The sequence below is a fragment of the Lagenorhynchus albirostris genome, chromosome 4 (genome assembly GCF_949774975.1).
Source record: "Lagenorhynchus albirostris chromosome 4, mLagAlb1.1, whole genome shotgun sequence".
NCBI lineage: Eukaryota > Metazoa > Chordata > Mammalia > Artiodactyla > Delphinidae > Lagenorhynchus > Lagenorhynchus albirostris.
This window is the reverse complement of record NC_083098.1, coordinates 49,308,445-49,328,783: the sequence shown is the minus strand read 5'-3', so window position 1 is coordinate 49,328,783 and position 20,339 is coordinate 49,308,445. Positions and strand designations below refer to the sequence as shown.

At 35.5% G+C, this 20,339-nt stretch overlaps 1 protein-coding gene across 2 annotated transcripts in view; it reads right to left on the bottom strand.

Annotated features, from left to right (window-relative positions):
- Positions 1 to 20,339, bottom strand: part of ANKRD17 (ankyrin repeat domain 17) — a 161,460-nt gene that overhangs the window by 27,505 nt on the left and 113,616 nt on the right. For both annotated transcript variants that reach the window (XM_060148023.1, XM_060148024.1), the window contains 8 exons: positions 19,749 to 19,962; positions 19,071 to 19,246; positions 17,824 to 17,986; positions 15,405 to 15,500; positions 13,996 to 14,112; positions 3,109 to 3,280; positions 1,531 to 1,978; positions 718 to 873 (listed from right to left, as the gene is read on the bottom strand). In XM_060148023.1, the coding sequence (XP_060004006.1) occupies positions 718 to 873; positions 1,531 to 1,978; positions 3,109 to 3,280; positions 13,996 to 14,112; positions 15,405 to 15,500; positions 17,824 to 17,986; positions 19,071 to 19,246; positions 19,749 to 19,962 (1,542 nt within the window). The remainder of the gene's footprint in view (positions 1 to 717; positions 874 to 1,530; positions 1,979 to 3,108; positions 3,281 to 13,995; positions 14,113 to 15,404; positions 15,501 to 17,823; positions 17,987 to 19,070; positions 19,247 to 19,748; positions 19,963 to 20,339) is intronic.

Sequence of the window (20,339 nt, the reverse complement as noted above, 5' to 3'; positions counted from 1 at the left end):
GGGAAGTGTTGGCCCAAAATAAGATAAAAAATGTACAGTACATCTTGAGATTAACAGTAATAAGCTTGGTTCACTACAGATTTTGTTTTAAAACAATCAAAAGTTTAATTTTTTTGATGGAATTTCTGGAGAGTTCCTTAAAATAGGTTATCAAAGATTTATAATGGATCACATCCTTTCTAGGTCTGTGGTATCTTACCACCTTTTAGTTTCTGGGATGTTGTTTTACTTTTTAATACATATTATTTAAAAATTCCAAGCAAAATATTTTAGTCCTAAAACTCCGGAAATAAAGGTATCCTATGATTTGAAGAATAGTTTAAAATCAATATTTAATTCATTCTCCAAACATTTACAAGTATGCAGTAGACACTACATAGTGGGCTCTGAGGTTACAAAGCCGAACAAGACAATCTATCACCTTGAATAAATTAGCTCACTACCAAATACCAATACCTATGGGGGTCAAGCAGACACCACAATGATCTAACTTTTTATGTAAAATTTCTCAATTTTAAAAGTGTTAACATACACTTTTTTTTTCCATCTAAAATATAGTATACGTCGTCTCTGTTGGCCAGATGCAGCCTTGGGCCACCAGTTTGTTTGCAACCTCTGGAAGAGTTAGGGGAATTTAACTGTAAGGTAAACTATGCTTCATTGTGAAATAGAGCACATATAAAAATGAGAAAAACAATCAAAGAAATAATCAGTCACCTTCTTACAACTTCTTTCCATCCTTCTTCCCTCTTTTGTCCACGCTTAGGACTTGCTACTGTTAATTTCCCATTTGGAGAGGAAAGGGGAGATGGACCAGATTTTGTGCAAGTGGAAAGAGAATTACTGGTCACTTCACTGATAGTCTCTGACAATCTTTAACAGGGAGGAAAAACACATTAAATATAGAAGAGATGTAGAATTTTTAATGATAAAGGCAATCTACTACATGATTATATTCTTTATTTTAAGAATACTATGATGAATAAATGAGAAATTTATTTTTCACTTTTCAATACTTAGCATAATATGAAGGGCCAATTTTAAGAAGATATTATCTAGAGGTCAAATTTAGCAGAACTGAAATACAATAATAATCCCTGAGAAACCATAATTAATACTTTTCATGGGTTAAGTTTAACAACCAAAATGAAGAAATTACACAGTAATTCTTTTTTTTTTTTTGTGGTACACGGGCCTCACTGTTGTGGCCTCTCCCACTGCGGAGCACAGGTTCCGGACGCGCAGGCTCAGTGGCCATGGCTCACAGGCCCAGCCGCTCTGCGGCATGTGGGATCTTCCCGGACCGGGGCACGAACCCGTGTCCCCTGCATCGGCAGGCAGACTCTCAACCACTGTGCCACCAGGGAAGCCCTACAGTAATTCTTTAATTCAAATGAAATCATGCCTTCTTTAGAACAAAGACAAACCCTTATTTTGTCAGTTGTTCATCTGCCTGCTTTACTAAACAATTCAGCAAGAAAGTGTTTCATAATGATACTATAAATCATGAAAATGAAAATTGGAACTAACTTTATTGAAGCCTTGCCAGAAACAGATTTTCTCTCCTCCTTTGGAAATGTAACCAGAACTGATGGCTGCTTCTTGCTGGTCACAGTGGTGGTGACCATAGCAGGTGAATGATTGTCACTCTTTCGGCTGCTGTTGCTGTTACTACTTTCATCACTGCAACTGGAAATTCTCATGTTATCACTGTCTCCACTCTCGCTGGTACTGCTGCTCTTGGACTCTCCATTCACCTTCTCTGGCTGACTGTATGAGATTGGTAGTGGATCATCAAATATAATTTGAACATTTTCTGGAGTAATTTTATTTTTCCTGTTTTTCCTCTTTGAACTGGTTGTAGTTATGGTATTGTTTCTTTTACCATGGGAACCTGCCAAAGTGGTCCAGGTTGCAGATATACCTATGGTAGTAGTGGTTGTGGCACTTGGAGGCTCTGTCAAGACTTCAGGCTCATCTGTAGAAGTAGCAATACTGAATTAGCAAGTTCTAGTGTTCTTGGCATATATTTAGATTTAAGCACTCGACAAAAATAAATGCTGAATTTACTTTACTACTACTATTAGATATAAAGTTATCAGTCATTCCAGCATTCACTGGTAATGAGATGGATATGATTGATCTATTCTCTCTGTCCCTAAGTTCTAAACAACGCATAGTAGGCAGTTATAAAAAATATTTTGGGGACACTTTGGGAAATATGAATATGTACCGTATATTACATATTATTACATAATTATTAAATTTCTTAAGTGTAATAATGCTATTGTGGTTATGTAAAATAATGTTCTTTTTCTGGGAAACACTGCTCAAGTATTTAGGGGTAATTTCGTATGATGTGTACAACATATATAAGACTATTCAAAAAAAGAGAGAGGAAAAAAGATAAACAAATGTGCCAAAATGTTATATGAATCTAGGTGACTTACAGGTGTTCATTATACTAATCCTTAAACTTTTCTGTAGTTTGAAATTTTTCAAAATAAAAGGCTGGAGGAGGGGGAAATTAACACACACACACATTGGTTTAATGACAATGGTTCTTTCTAACAATATCCTCATCTCAAATAATTTTTTATTTAGAACCTAGTTAAAAATAATTCCCTCATTTAAGAAAAATCTGAATATGGTCTTGGCTGTAGATGAAATTATGGAATTACTGTTAATTTTTTAAGGTATTATAAATGGTATTGCAATTATGTAAGCAAATGTCATTCCTTGAATGTGTGCTGATGTTTTATAGGTGCAATGTCAGATGTCTGCAATTTACTTTCAGACAGCTTAGGAAAAAACTATGTATGTATATTTAGAGAAAAAGATAAAGCAAATACAGTAAAATGTTTATTTTTAAATTAGGTGAAGGGCATTTCAGGTGTTTGTTTCATTATTCTTTCAACTTGTGTGTAGGTTTGAAATTCTTTATAATAAAAAGCTGGGAAGAAGTCAAAAAATGAAAATAGCATATGAATACTTTAGGCCTTAATAACATAGAGATCTTTTTTCGCCTTAAGTTACTGATATTTAAGGAAATATAATTTTGAGTAGAATGTATTACATGAAACAAATTAGATGGTTTAGAGAAAATACCTTCAACTTTATGCTTTTCTTTTTCTTGAGCAGCTTGGAGTTCAAAGTTTTCTTTATTTTTGGCTTCAATCTCTTCTAGTTTTCTTCTTTGTTCTTCTTTTTTCTTTCTTCTCTTCTCCTTTCTCTTTTCTCTTTTTGCAGCCAAAGCCAGCCTCCGGCTTTCTTCCCTTAACTGTTAAAGAATCAATAAAACAGAATTATAACACTGGAATTTACCTTGGAAAAAAGTTGTCACATAATGTCATTTTATCATTAAGGGTACTGGGATACCATACAATTCAAAGTCATCTTAGTTCAATTCATTGTTTGATCAAGATCATACTCAAATCACTGTAAAGAGAAAATAATATTTTTAAATGTCAAGATCAAATTAATGATAAAGACAACCTAATTTCAAAATGGATGAATGATAAAGATATACATAACTTCATAATCACTATGGAAATATAAATTAAAATAACAAGCTACCATGTTTTGTTCATTAATTTGGGAAAATTAATAAGGATATCAGCTAGCAAAAGTTTGGGAAAATGAATTCTTCCCTACACTGTTGTCAGTATAAACATTAACATTTTTAGAAAGGTAATTTGAAAGCCTCCTATGAAAATTACAAAGTGCTTATCCTAAGAATATATTCTATAAAATGACTACGTCTAGTGGAAAAATATAGGCTCAATACTTTCCATTGCAAAGTTGATTACAATACTAGTAAATGGAAGCTAGGTAAAGCCATGGGGTGGGGAGAAGTTAACAACAGTATATATTCACAGAATACTAGGCAACCATTAAAAGTTATAAATGTATACCTGGGAAAATGCTCACAATTTACATTTGCTAGGGAAAAAAAGGCAAATTGCAAACTAATGATCTCATTAGGTGGGGGGGGGGGGCCGGTGCTTTATGTGAATCTATCCAGGATACAAATCAAAGGTTTACTAGTGATTACCTCTAGAGCATGGGCTTGGACAAGAAGTAGCAGAAAGATGGTGACTTTCAATTTTACTTTATATAACTGTACATTGTTTCTATTTGTTAAACTGGATACATATTACTTTCACAGTCAAAAAAACTAGGAATAAGTTTTAAAGTCCAATAACATCTCTTAATAAGCTATTTTAACTACTGAATTTTCCTCTTTGGCTCATAAAATGGTAAAATCATCTACAAACTCTTTTGTTTGCATGTTCTCTAAATGACATTTTCAAAGTACATATTCCTTGATATAATCTAGCTTTCTATACATTTTATGTATATTTTAAATATGTGTCAAAACAATGATACTCAGTTTATGGAAAATGTCACAATATCCTAACTACTGAAAGCAGCCCTTAAAGACAAACTTATAAGCCAAATCAGACTTACTTTTCTTGAGAAAAAGTCTGACTTTTTAAGTCTCTAGCTTTTGCTAGACACTCCTCCTCCCTTTTGAAATAATCCTTGTTGGGTGCCTAAAAGGTCTTGCCCACCTTGAAAGTTTTCACACCCTGGGGCAATGCACCATAATTACATTCTCTTGGGTAAGAGATATGACTTTTGTTTCTGAAAAGGTAAATAATTAAGGAGAATCTATAGAACACCAGATACTTTCTCAAGCAGATGGATTTTAGGAAAGAACACAAACAGAAACTGGAGATATAAAAATTGTCTGCATAGTACCTACCCCCTAGAAATTTTTGCTGGTCTTCCATAAGTACCCAAGTTTCCTCTGAAGACCAGTAAGGGAGGAGCTTTTGACCTTTCCAAAGGACTGAGAAGAAAACAGTAATTGGTGACCTTCACACCCTAGTTCACTACAAGGAAGGAGTACTACCTGACTGGTGAGTTTGAAAGAAGGAACTGAGCGTGTATGATTCAGCTCATTCAGCCTTGCTTTAATGTAGCTAAGCTGCCTGTCCTCAGGATCCGTATACTTTCTACATCTCTGCCTGAGCTCCAGTGAGGGAGGCCTGGGGTTGATCTGTTTTGCTGACTTTCAAGAAATAAATAGCTAAGTGTAAAGGGAAGAAAAGGAGTAGAAAGGGGGGTGAAGGGTGTGCCAAAGAAACATTTTCAAAGCAACTGTGGCTACAGATAGATACTAAGCCTCTCCAATTCAGAATCAGGAATAATAAAACTGATATTTCATCTATATCACATCTGTATGGAAAAAAAGCCAGGAAATAGATTTGGGGGGATAAAAATAAGAAGTGAGGTTTAAGACTTTTGGCTCGGCCAGATGAATTATTAATTTTCCTTGATTTTTAAAATGTGTCCAGTGGTAAGCAATAATTGTGATTGGTATTCAAGAGGGGGGAAGAACTTTTAAAAATAGAAAAACTAGGGCTTCCCTGGTGGCACAGTGGTTGAGAGTCCACCTGCTGATGCAGGGGACACGGGTTCGTGTCCTGGTCTGGGAGGATCCCACATGCCGCGGAGCAGCTGGGCCCATGAGCCATGGCTGCTGAGCCTGCGCGTCCAGAGCCTGTGCTCCGCAACGGGAGAGGCCACAACAGTGAGAGGACCGCGTACCGCAAAAAAAAAAAAAAAAAAGGAAGACCAAATGAGACTTTCAGAAAGGCATATATCAGGCAGAAGAAGACAATCAGGAGAAAGCAGCTTCAATGGGAGAAGAGTTTCATAAAGGAAGGCAAATCAACACTGGTAAGTATCACAAAGTATCAGTAAGGACACAAGTATGAGATGTCTAATCTTATTCTGGATTTGGCAATAAGATGCCATTGGTGACCTCTGCCATAGTTAGTTCACTGAATTAGTGGAGAAGTAAGCAGCAAATGGTCCTGATGGAGAATTACAAAGAAAAGTTGAAAAAAAAAAAAAAAGGAAAAAAGAAAAGTAGAGTCAAGACATAGATTATTCCCTTAAAATATTTAGATAAGGAAACAAAATACTAAATTTGTGGTAAGGTTTCATTAGGATAGTTAACTTCATGAAGTTGTAGAAAGAGGGTAGGAGTTAATGAAACAGCAGGCACTAAAGTATGGGAGAGGTGGTAATAACTGATACAAGATCCGAAGGAGAAAAGATGAAAACAGAGTATTTAAACCATAAGACTCAAGTAAGTCTGGAGGTGCAGGTAAACAGGGTTAGAAATTCAGCCTACATTCTATATTTTCTCACAAGGTACATGCCCTAGACCTCATTTCACTTACCGGGGAACTGCTACATGTTTGTGAGCATATGTGGGGGAGGGTAGAGGTTTTGAAGAAAAGAGTCAAATTGCAGAATAAATAACCTCATTGTGGAAAAGGAAAGAAAGAGCACTAGTCCAACTGATTTTTTCTTTTGTCTGCAGGATCTTAGTTCCCCAACCCAGGCCCCAGCAGTAGCGAAAACACTGAGTCCTAAACACTGGACTGCCAGGGAATTCCCTAACTGGTGATTTCTAATTATAGATTCAGGAAACAAATTGATGTTTGAGAGTTAAGCTTTTTAAGATGAGAATTTAAGGATTCAGGGAAAGGCAGTCCAGACTAAAGAAATGCCATGTGCAAATCTGTTTTTTTTCTTTTTTTGGCCGCACCTCGAGCCACCTGGGATCTTAGCTCCCTGACCAGAGATAGAACCCACACCCCCTGCATTGGAAGTGTGGAGTCTTAACCACTGGACCGCCAGGGAAGTCCCCCATGTGCATATTTGGATACAGTTATGTGAATGAGATATGTGAGGAGTAGAAAACCATAGTGAGTGATGAGCCTAGAGAAGACAGGAAGAGCCAAATGTTTTAAATTTCCCATGCAGACAATGAAGACTGAAGGATTTCGAGTAGGGAGTAAAGGCAATCATATCTGTGTATCAGAAACTATGGGAACTGGAAAAGTTACACTGGAATAAAGAAGGATTAAACTGAAGGCAAAAGATGACAGAGGCAAAGGTATTTATTTATAGACAGACTGTTAAGAAGCCTACTGCAATACTTCAGGTGAGAAGTGATAATTTAGGAGAGGATGGAACAGAAGACATAAAGAGACTGCCAAAGCTCAATTAAAGGTCATGATGATGATACTGATACCATTAATATTTAGGGGGTTAATATGTGCCAGATACTGGATTAAGTTAATTTACTACACTAACTTATTTGATGGATATAGAGAATGCGGAGCAAAGATAATTGAGAATCTGAAAACTACATCAAGATTTCAATTATTTCTGAATTCAGTAGTGGTATCAATAACAGAAAAAGAGGTCAAGGAGTACAGGGGAAGGGAAGGGCAGGATCCAGCAAAATTTTTTTGATAACTATGTACTAAGCATCGTTCTAGTTTCTTAGGACTAAGCAGAAGACAAAATATCCCTGCCCTCATGAAGCTTATGAAGCTTACATTTAGTTGCTGGGGGAGGCACACAGATAGCAAACGTAATACATTATACAGTTTTTTAAAAAGGTGTTAAGTACAATGTAAAACAGGAATACTGGAGCAGAGGAAGAGAAGTGTGTATATGGGGACATATAGGGGAACATGAAGGTGAAGTTTAAGTAAACATTTAAAAGATTTGAAGTATAGCAGGCAAAGAGAACAGTCAGTATATAAGCTGTATGTTCAGGTAGGCCTGGAATGTTTAAGTAGGTCAGTCTGGTTGAGAATAATAGAAAATGACTTTCAGAGAACATATCAGGAGACTTCATCACCTAAGGTCCCACGGGGCATTTTAAAGACTTTTTATCTTTTACTCTGAGGGAAATGGCACTGTAGGGTTTTGAGCAAAAGAGTGATTTGATTTAACTGATATATAGGATCACTCTAAGTGTTAAATAGAGAACAGACGGCAGAGCAATGATGGAATCAGGGAGACCAGTTAAATGACTACTGTGGAAATACAGGTAAAAGATGATATTAATGACTTGAATCAGGGTGAGAAGTGATAAATAGTGACTAGGATCCTTGATATAGTTCTAAGGCAAAGGTAACTAGATTTTCCAACACAATGGAGGACAGAGAGAAATCAAGCATGATATCGATATCTTTAGCCTGAGCAAATTACAAGACAGAGTTGTGGGTTTGGAGTGGGCAAAGATCAGGAGTTCACATTTGAACGTAAGTATGAGATGTCTAATTAAGTATCCAAAAGGACATGTTGAGTAGCTAGCTAGATATAACAGACTGGAAGGTAGGGAAGAGGTTTGGACTAAAGATATAAATTTGGGATCAGCTAGTATATATTTAAAGGTAAGAAGCAGGATGAGATGACCAGTGGATAAAGAAGATCATGTAATAAGCTAAATGACTTGCCAACTAAGAGGAGAGAAGAGGAGGAACTAGAGATACAGAAGGAACATTCAGAAAGATAAGAGAAAAACCAAGACTGTGTAGTGTAATGAAGGCCAGATAAATAGAGTATGTCAGGTGTTATTAGGCTTAGTAAGATAAGGATAGAGAAGTAATCACTGGATTTAGCTAGTGAGAGTCCCCAAAGACCGTAAAGGCATAGTTTTGGTGGAGCTGTAGGAGTGAGAGCCTGGTAGGAGTAAATTCAAGACAAAAAAGAATTGGAATACCCAAAATAGACAAGTTTTGCTGCAAATGGGAGCAGAAATGGGCTTGTAGCTGAAAATGGGGGGGCGGGGACGTGTTGGAAAAATCAGAAGTTTTTTTTAAGATTGAACAAAGAAGCTTATATGATGATGAGGATGATCCAGGAGAGGGGGGAAAATGATATAGAAGAAAAGAAAACTGCCACAACAATGTTTTTTTTTTTTTTTTTTTGCGGTACGCAGGCCTCTCATCGCTGCGGCATGCAGGCCTCTCATCGCTGCGCCCTCTCCCATTGCGGAGCACAGGCTCCGGAGGCACAGGCTCAGCGGCCATGGCTCACAGGCCCAGCCGCTCCGCGGCATGTGGGATCTTCCCGGACTGGGGCACAAACCTGTGTCCCCCGCATCGGCAGGCGGACTCTCAACCACTGCGCCACCAGGGAAGCCCCAAAACAATGTTTTTGAGTAAGGGATGGCAGACAGAAAATATGATGTAGTTCACAAATGGAGGGATTGGTTACAACAAGTTTATCTAGTAATTGGTAGGAAATATATGGGTACAGGGCTTGGTGGGTTGGGGAGATGGGGTAGGGGAAGTCTCTGGCAGTTTTCTTCTGGTGATTCAGTTTTCTTACTGAAGTGGCATGCAAGGTCATCAGAGGTTGAAGAAGAGGATGTACCAGAAGTCGCAGGATAAAGGAGAAAGAACTAATGGTCTAGAAGAGTGGGAGAGTAAATTAAACTAGGGAAATATATAGTATGACTACTGGGAGGCATTAAAGGGTTCACTGTCACACATTTAAAGTAAAATTAGTCATCAAGGTTGAATGCTTTTTTTCCTTAGACACCTTTAATTACTAGGCTTCAATAAAGAAAAAGGAGAAAGAAAAGAGTAAGGTCAGTGAAGGGTGGTACGATAAATGGATCTTACAATTTATTGGTAGACAGAATGTTTTTAGGCTTGCTGGAGGTAGAATTCTAGAGGGAGTAAAGCTGAAAAGACAAGAGGTGATAATCAGAGAATGAAATGTATGAAACTGAGATTGTGAGGTGGGCATATTAATAGCTTCAGTGGTGGCAAAAAACCCAACTGAAAACATCTATTAGGAATATTTTAAAAATATACTGTACATAGCTCCCTAAAAGATTATGAAAGTTTACAAAGAGAAAAAACAATAAGTGATAAAGAAGAGGGGTAAAACATTAAAAATGCAGACCAATAATACCCACTATGGATTCTAACAGCCCAAAACATAACCTAGTTGTTCATGTCCTAAGAGAACAAGAAATTAACTGCCAGAGTATTCCACAGTTAGACAAGATGAACTGCTCTAGAGCATGGACTCTTCCACATAGTGTTTGCTGCATAAGGATAAGGGAATCTGGTAAATATAATGAGCAGTATTCTCAGCAGCAATTTTTATAAACCTATTAACCAACATTTTCAAATTAGAAAGGTTGATCAAAGGAGCATTTTTACACAAGTTACCCATGCAGAACATCCATGTTAAACCAGACAAGACCACTCCAATGATATTTCTAAATCAGAAATGGTGGAGCCAGAATGTACTGAGCCTCAAAAGGCAAAACGGTGTATTTTTCCAGATGTAAATCATACATTAAAAATAGTGAACCAAACCCTAACACATCTCAATCTGATAATTTTTCAAATAGAAATAGAAAGGGGCTGGAGTTCAGGAAAGAACAGTCTCGTCCACAGTCTAGAATTCTATCTATGTACCATCCCCATTCAAAACTGTTTATAAAGTAACAGTCCATGCAGAAGAATTTGCATCTAATTAATTTTTGATTAACAATTAATACTGGAAAATAGGGCTTCCCTGGTGGCGCAGTGGTTGAGAGTCTGCCTGCTGATGCAGGGGACACGGGTTCGTGCCGCGGTCCGGGAGGATCCCACATGCCGCGTAGCAGCTGGGCCTGTGAGCCATGGCCGCTGAGCCTGCGCGTCCAGAGCCTGTGCTCCGCAACAGGAGAGGCCACAACAGTGAGAGGCCCACGTACCGAAAAAAAAAAAAAAAAAAAAAAAAAACTGGAAAATATGCAATGACATTGAAAGAAATTCCTTTTGAATTGCTTTAAATCTGAGGCTCTGAAAGCATGACCATCTAGGTTAAGAAAGACTGGCAAGAATTCAAGGAAAAAACACTTATGTATTGCTGATGGTAGTAGGAAAATATTCTGAAAGTATCAAATTTAAAATATACTGACCTAAGTGAAGAAACTTACTCCATAAAAATAAAAGCACCAAAATATAAAGAAACATGTATAATGATGTTTATTGCAACATTATTTGTAGTGACAAAACTGGAAACAAACCTACTATGGAGTATATTATGCAGTTATAAATCACTATCAGTTGACAATATTCTTCACTTATTGAGAGAGGGAAAAGCAAGTATTAGAGTAATATGTTCGCATGATTCTAATTTTTAAAAAGTACAGTTTTCATATACATGGATATTTATTTGTTCAACAAATGTTTACTAACATGCCAGGCACCATTTTGTAGTTCATACAATCTAGTGGTAGAGAGAGACAAACAAGCTAACTAAGTAAAATACAGTATTTAGAATATTAGAACATGAAAATAAAGAAGGGAAGAAGAGTAGGAAGAATGTGAAAGGGAGACTAAAATATGAGGCAAGTGAAGTGACATTCAAGGCAGAAGGCATAGCAAGAGCAAAAAGGATGGTCATTATGGATAGAGCAAAGTGAACAAGAGAAAGTAGTAAAATAAGATCAGACAGGAGTAAGAAGTGGTGTGAGTGGGCAGAACATGTAAGGTCTTTAAAGGTTTTAAAGGTCAGAAGTGAGGACTTTTAGTTAATTACCATACCAGGTTTTGAACTTCAGTTACCTTACAATGATGGCGTATGCTTTTCTTTTAGTTATCTTTGCATAGTTCACAATTTAAACTGAACACATTATTGTAATAAAGAAAAAAGAAAATAAATCATTGAAGACATGCACAATAGGACATTCCTAAAAGCTGCTTCTCGACTTTGATCCACAGGTATGCAGTAAATCTCTAAATGTATTTCATGTAACGTATAAACAACAAAGGTATGAAACAATTAAAGATTTTATTTAAAAACAGATATCTATGTCTCAGCTATAGAAAGGATGTCTTCTAAGATTTATAAAAATGCAAAAAGAAACAATATTATGAAATAAATTAGCGATTCTAACATATAAAAATGAGAGAGTAATGCAAAAACAGGATATTATAATATTATAAGGAGAAAGCACTAAAATGTAGGTTGACTTCAATTAAGGGAGGAGAGGAAAGCAGGGAATTTAGAATTAAAAAAAGTGGATTTAAATCTTAGCCTAGCTTCGGCAAGTTACTTAACTTCCATAGATTCAGTTACTCCATCTGTAATATGAGGGTAATAATATTTCTTACAGAGAAGACTCAAATAATACATATTCTGTCATACAACTTGGCCCTATTATATTGCCTGGTATTTAGTGAACATTAAATAAATATTTGATGAAACTGAATATTAAAAATAGGTATAGTTACAATAATTATAACCATATCTGTTCTCAATGTGTTCAATTAAAACTTCAAAGTGGCCAAAAAAGCTAATTTTCATTTGATCAGAATCTAAACTAGAAAGTTTTTAAAATGAAGAACCTCTGGGGCTTCCCTGGTGGCGCAGTGGTTGAGAGTCCGCCTGCCGATGCAGGGGACACTGGTTCGTGCCCCTGTCTGGGAAGATCCCACATGCCGCTGAGCCTGCGTGTCCGGAGCCTGTGCTCCGCAACGGGAGAGGCCACAACAGTGAGAGGCCCGCGTACCGGAAAAAAAAAAAAAAAAAAAAAGAACCTCTGATTTTAAATATATTTTTCAGAATACTGTATTTTCACATTGACTTTAGAACAAAATGTTTAAAATAATTCATACTTTCTTTATGTGAGATGAAATATATAGCTTAACAAAGTCAGTAAGTCTAATTAAAAAGAATGGACTTGACCCAAATGAAAAATGTTATATATACAATTGACCTGTGAACAACACTGTGCAGGCCCACTTTATGCGGATTCTTTAAAATGAATAAGTACTACAGTACTTATTACTACAGTACTACATAATCTGTGGTTGGTTGAAATCCAGGGACTTGCAACTGAAGATATGGAGGGCCCAAGTATAAAGTTACACATTGCTTTTCAACTGCATGGGGGGGGGTACCCCAGCCCCCACTATCACTGCATATCCTTTATAAATCTAAAAAGTATATGTTAAATTTCATAGCATTTTTAACCTTTTTTAAAAAGATGAAATATGGCAGAATATATATTCCATAATATTCAATACCAACCAATTCCTTTCCTACTATTACATTATAGAGTACAGTTATTGATAGGAACAGAGAGTAAAGAAGCAGCTATGGGACTGCCCAAACTGTACATTGTTTGGAGTGTTTTACTCCCCATGGGAATAAATGGGAATGATACTGTAGTGTGCCTGAAAGAGAAAAATACAAGAGAAATCATCCATTTAAAAAGGTACGCATTAAAGGGCAGGAAAGGAATAAAGAGGAATAAAGACACAGACGTAGAGAATGGACTTGAGGACACGGGGAGGGGGAAAGGTAAGCTGGGACGAAGTGAGAGAGTGGCATGGACTTATATATACTACCAAATGTAAAATAGATAGCTAGTGGGAAGCAGTCGCATAGCACAGGGAGATCAGCTCCGTTGCTTTGTGACCACCTAGAGGGGTGGGATAAGGAGGGTGGGAGGGAGATACAAGAGGGAGGAGATATGGGGATATATGTATATGTATCGCTGATTCACTTTGTTATAAAGCAGAAACTAACACACTATTGTAAAGCAATTCTACTCTAATAAAGATGTTAAAAAAATAATAGATATACAATACATTTCATGCATTTAAATCGTACAATTTTATAAAAATAAAATAAAATAAAAAGGTGCGCATTAAACATTCCATCAACTGGTCGTATTTCACTAGTTGGTCATGGCTTGGTAGTGTATGCCTTCCTAGTGTATTTGGTACTTCTGATAAATCCGTTGGCAACAAATTACAAGGTCTAGGATCAATGAAGTACAGAGTTGGATGGGGATTAAGAGAACATTAGTTGAGATAATTGAGCATTAGAGGCTAGGTTCCCTGACTTGCAGATCAATGCAATTCCTACAATAACATTTTGTTAATTCGATTATAAAGAAAACTATTTTAATGATATAATGATGTTTAAAATACTCATAATCCTCTCCACTATTTGAGCCAAACTTGGAGAGAAAAATCATGTACATAATTTAAAGCAAAACCAAACCAAAACAAAAAACCACAGATTACAAATTGGGAGGAAGAGAAGCTGAAAGGAAAAAGGTAGGTATTTTTCATATGTAAAGGTTACCATTACCTTTTCCAAGTCTAACTCCTCTAATAAAATGCTGGCATTTTTGTTTGCTTCAGCAGCCTGTCTATCTTTGGCTTGTACTATCGACTCCATACAAAGGTGGCACTTCTTCAGCATCTCCTAAAATGAAAAATTAAGATGTTTCCAGACTCAAAAAATTAACATTTAGAGAGATTCCTGAAAACATGAAAATATTAATTAAGGTACTTGAATGAACATAAGCAATAAAGATCAGTAGTAAGGCAAAAAAAGAATGCAAATAAAAACATAATTTAAATGGTATATTTTTAAAAATACATTAGCAAAGAGCCTCTATTGTTCTTCAAAATAATATCCATTTGACTGGTACTAAAATTATTTACTCCTGTTATTTAAATATAAGAAATCATACTATAAATAGAGCTGCAATAATCTGTCAGCTGGTTAATGGGCTAAAGGAAAAGGTCAACGTCAACAAAAAAAATAGGTTTAAAACAATTTAAAATACTTATTTGGCAAGAACTGTTCTCAAATATTTAAGCTTTGTTGCTATAACTTCTTGTGCTGGAATCATTCATAAAAAGCATGTATTTATAGACATCTCAGTGATTTCATTCTTAGAACATACAGTTTTTGACAGGAAAGGGATATTTCCCTATTAAGACAAAAGCTTTATTTTAAATCTCTGCCCCCCCTTCCATAAGGGGTATCTAGGAACATTAATTGTCATAAATGAATCTAGAGGCAGGCAAGACAGTGGATTAGCTATGTTAAATAAAACTTATGGGAAAAAGCTGTTCACTATCATGTGATAACTGCTGAGAAAATTAAAGACATTTTTAGATTTTCAGAGGCATGTCTTAGGATTTTATTCAAATATTTTGATCTCAATTAGAATTCTAAAGGGATTTATTTTTCCTTACTTTCCCTGCAAAAATCCTAGCAAATTCATTCTTAAACTGACAGTTACTCCAACTTTTATATTATGTTGAACATGTTAAGAGTTTTCTTGACCATAATTAAAAGTACTGTGTTAATTTTTGTTTAGGTATAAAAAAAATCCACTGACTTGTTCCTCTCAGAAGAGATATCTGTCTGAATAGATTACAGCACTAATGAATAGTAACAATAATTTGCTTTAGATTGTTTAGTATTTACATTAAAATTAAATTAGCTTAAGTACTATTTAAAAAGATAAAGTAATTCTAAAACAGAAAATGTTTTATTACTTCATGAGGTAAGTAAATCATCTGAAGAGATTCTTAAATATCATACTTCATTCCCAAATCCTAGATAAATGAAAAGTGCTATGTACCACACATTATTGTTCAAACTAAGACTTTTTTTATCTTAGCGTGGAATATACATATATATGAAAAGCCAAATGGGATCCCAAGCTCATATAATGGGGATGAATTTAATCAGTATATTACCTTATCAGTGATCGTTGCTATGTATCTCATACATTCAGAATCGGATGGAAACTGATTGACTTCTTTGACTAAGTAGCGCACCACCTTCACATGACCCTAAAAAATAGATATCAGTGTCAGACTGAAAACAGACTCTATCAGGATTCAGTAAATCTAGTCTGTCTTAACTAAGATTCCATTAACATTAGTGCCACAAAATAAAGACTTAAATTGGGTATTATTCGCACTTTAAATGAAAAAGAGACAGGCTTCGGTTCTAATAAGTTAGATAAATCTACATTGTTCATTTTCATCCTACCCTCCAAAAAAAAAAAAAATACAGAATAACCTGACCTAAAATTCTAAACCATTCTGAATTTAAAAAAACAATAAAGTCAGTATGAAGAAATGCAGGATATGTGTGAAAGAAAAGAAAAACCTCATCTTTTTTTTCCTAGCTAATTCATTAGAACTGAGTATCGTGTTTCAATTTTAAGCATTAAAAGAGTAGAAATAACAATTTTGATCTTTCTTTGAGATAAAAACTGAATGCATAGCACTATACTAGGTAGTGCAAAAGAAATAACATACAGTTTCCTAAGGCTTGAGCGATGATTATATTATTCACTGTAACACAGTTCACTAAGTTCAAAATCTTTAGACCAGCCTTCAAGAGGCTTTCTACTTTCTCTAATCCACACTATTACTGACACAACACATATAAACGGATGAATAAACATCTGTTTATATTTAGTACATTTCCTCTATTGCATTTATTTCTTCCTTCTCATCTGCATCCTTTTGAACTATCCCTATCTTTTAATGAATAGCTTAAATGCCATTTGCACCTTTCCTTGATATCTCACCAACACTTCTACAGTATTTAAACTATTTATATGGGACAACTCATACAGTTACCTGACTTTGTGTGTGGATCCCTGATTATTACATTTTGTACAAAAAGCAACAGTTGGAATCTGTACAATGTAATATGCCAACAATTACAGTTGTACATGGTAGGTACTAAGAAAAATAATGGAATGAATACAAAGAGTATAAAAGATAAGTGCCTTTCTTAAGGAGCTAAGTCTATTTGGAAAGATGAGATATATGCATGTTAGATGTTAAGGTAATAACAATATATATTTGTCAAAATAAATGATAAAGATAATAATGAATTGTAGAATTTCTACAACCTTTAAGAGATCAGATATCTCAATGTGAGCTCAAATGGAATGGGAAGAGTTTCTATAGAAGGGGAGATTTACACTGTACCCAAAGAATGAGTAATTTTGGAAGAATGAGGAAGGACATGGGCATTCCCAAGATGAGAACAAAGGTGCTATGGGAGACAGTGACAAAAGACCAAGCAAGGAGAAGACTCCACATTAGGGACTCAATGGGAGATGAGTTCTAAAAGCACTAGATTGGGCTTTGAATAACAAACTAAGATTGGATTTCAAAGGATTACAGAGACTGGGGAGACATGAAAAGGTACTTGAAGAGGATACTAACATAGTGAAATGGTTTGGATGATAAACTTTATATGCTAGCTTGCTTGGAGAAGAGGTAGGTAGCCACTGAGAATAAGTTTGATTAGCAAGGAAAAAAAAATTCAGAGAGTCAGTGGGAAGCTAGTCTAGAACACCCAGGGAGGAGGTGGTATAAAGAACAAGAGTCAGAGAGAATAATAAGAGAAAAAGGAAAAGATGATTTTTTTACAATTTATATATTAAAAATTTTCAATACAACAAAGTAATTTGGAATCTATAAGAGATTTTACCTACGTGAATGACAAAACTCAAAATTATACCTACAGAATGACAAAACTCAAAATTATAATCCCTGGAATAGTAGTCTGGCTTCCCCAATAACAAATCAGACCTGCATTTAAGAGATCAACCAAAATATTAAATCAAATTACTTATACACAGTTCTGTGCTATGCATTACAGAAAGTTTCAGTTTTACAAAATTTATTTCTACTTCTGAAGGTTTCAAATACTGGCAGCTGAATTTTCATTTTTCCTTTTTTCCTAGAAATTAAAGTGAATAATTAAAAATGAAATCAATTTAAGCTAAACTTTTCTCTGCTGTGCTAATACAAGAAAACACTCATTCATAAACAAGTAATTAATTACTTAGTTAGATTTATATTTTGTGAAAGATTAAGATTGCAACTAGATTTTGAAAATACTATTCGAACAACTTTTTAAAAGTTTACTTAGCTTTGACATCCAATATGGATACTATTAATGGCTTTTCTGGCATACCTGTATCTACCTTTCAATGTTGCCATCAGAGTGATTATTTGCTTATTATTTTACTGCTTTCATCACTACTGTTAGATCGTAAAATGAGAGTCTTTAGTGATAATTAAATTATGCACTTCCTAGCCTAAGTGAAAAATATCCAAGTGACTGAGAATGAAAGACTTCTACCTTTCTAAATGCTGCCATAAGAGGAGTTATCTTGCGGTTATCAGCTGCATCCACATCTGCACCTGCTTGCACCAGTAACTGAACCACATCAAGGTGTCCACCATTTGCTGCCAGCCACAATGGAGTGTTCCCCTTCTTGTTACGTACATCAATGTGAGCACCCCTAAATGAATGACACAAATATCAGTTTTAAATGAAATGACACAGATAATAATAAAAATCAACTATGAATTTTGTGAAAATATTTTGTAAAGGAAAAAATTGTTTAAAATATATAGGACTAAAATATATTTCTCTAACAGAATTACATTACAAAGAATTTCCAGTCATCAAATTAAAAGCCATTGAATCAAAACTAATGATATATCAATAATTGCTTTTCTTATTTTAAAAATAATGACTGTGCATAATTCTGAGCTTAAAATCCTGAGAAAATGTAAAATTTTCTTTAGTGAAAAATAATGGTACATCCTGTTAATATAATATATTAAACAGTATCCTAGAGCACAAACAGTATCCTATGAGGTGATTATATCTTTCAGATTATTTGTATTCATGTATTTATATTATGTGGCTTCGTAAAAGAATGAATCTTAAAATAACATGAAGGTTTAGCACTCAGTGGGCATCATGGTAGATAAGACTCATGGTAAATAACTAGTTGATAGTAGCTACTACTAATTACTACTGTTAGGACACCATGCAAAAGTCTTTCAGACTGTTAAAGTAGGCAATCTAATTTAGCAGACAAGCAACTTTGAAAGACTGGCAAGTAACTCCTAAGTGACTGAAAACAAAAAATATCCTGGACTCTATCTCATATCTTGAACAGTTCCATAACTGTCTCTTAAAAGCCCTAATTACAGAACAAGAAAATCAACAATGAAGCCTTAGATTATTGCCAGACTTACAAGACTTAAGGTGATATCTTTGCAAAACTGTGTGGGAGATGTGAATATGGATGACAATAGATGGATGTTCAAATAGCTTATTATATTACTTTAAAAGTGTATACACAGACAAAAAAGGAAGAAAAGAACTATTTCTAGATTGCACTGAAATATATTAAACAATGCAGCATAGCTCTGGATGGGTGGAAAATAATAGAGATAGGTTTAAAACATAAAAAAATACACTGCAGTTTATAGAAGTAATCACATCTGATTTTTTAATAGTTCAATTTGCACAGAGAGTAGTAATCACTAGTAATACCATGTTCATATATGAAGGGTATGGTAGCATCATACCTGCCAATGAGAAGCTCACAGAATTTATAATGCCCTTTATCTGCTGCTATGGTTAAAGCTGTATCTCTCGAGGAGGGCACTGGAGGGGCATTAACATCAGCACCTTTATCCAAAAGAACTCGGCCCACCTCTGCATATCCACCAGAGGCAGCTTCCATTAGCGGTGTGAGGCCAGTCTAGGTTTGGTGAAAAATAAAAAACAACACGTAAGAGACCAGAAAGTACTAAAATGTTAAAGAACAACGATCTGGGGGAGCAATACGGTACAGCTGTTACAAAATTCACGACTAAATTTCAGCACTGACACTGCTAACCTCTCTCAGTTACAGTGAGGTCTACTGAAAGCAGATGATTCTACCTAATGTCCATTTGTTGGTAAAAATTTTAAGACACATGTACTTGGCATATAACTGGCACTTAATAAATGCTCCCTCTCTTCTCTTTCATTATACTACATAGTTTTCAGCTGATAACCCCAATGTCATTATTACCTATAAAAATCTATTGCTGAGGTATTTCAAGAGTTAATGCTTAACTGAGTCACACAGAATGATTTGTTTATATATGTAAGAGATAAATGTTACTACAAAGTACTAGAAGTATAATTAGCATATTGCCAATGTACACCTTAAATGTCAAAGTAATAAACCCATGGGTAAATCTCAGACTTTTTCTTACCTTAGCTCTGTGTTCCACATTTGCTTTTCTATCAAGCAGAAGACTAACCACTTCAGTTCTTCCTTGGAAGCAGGCTAAGGTAAGGGCAGTGTTCCGATTGGTTTCTATTTGAGCATTTATGTCAGAGCCCATGTCTAACAGGAGCTTAACGGCAGCTGTGTGCCCATTCATAGCTGCTAACATCAGAGGAGAAATGCCCAATTTGCTACCAGTTCTAGGGGTGGAAGTATGGGGAGAACAAAGGGAAAAATATATTTTTTATTTTTATTTATTTATTTAAAAAAATTTTTTTTTATTTTTTGCGGTACACGGGCCTCTCACTGTTGTGGCCTCTCCCGTTGCGGAGCACAGGCTCCGGATGCACAGGCTCAGCGGCCATGGCTCACGGGCCCAGCCGCTCCGCGGCATGGGGGATCCTCCCGGACCGGGGCACGAACCCATGTCCCCTGCATCGGTAGACGGACTCTCAACCACTGCGCCACCAGGGAAGCCCAATATATTTTTTAAATGTCCCAGAAAAACTAGATGATAATACAGAACTCTATCTTAGGATTTAAGATTCTTTATTCTGCAGAATTATTTAAAATAATC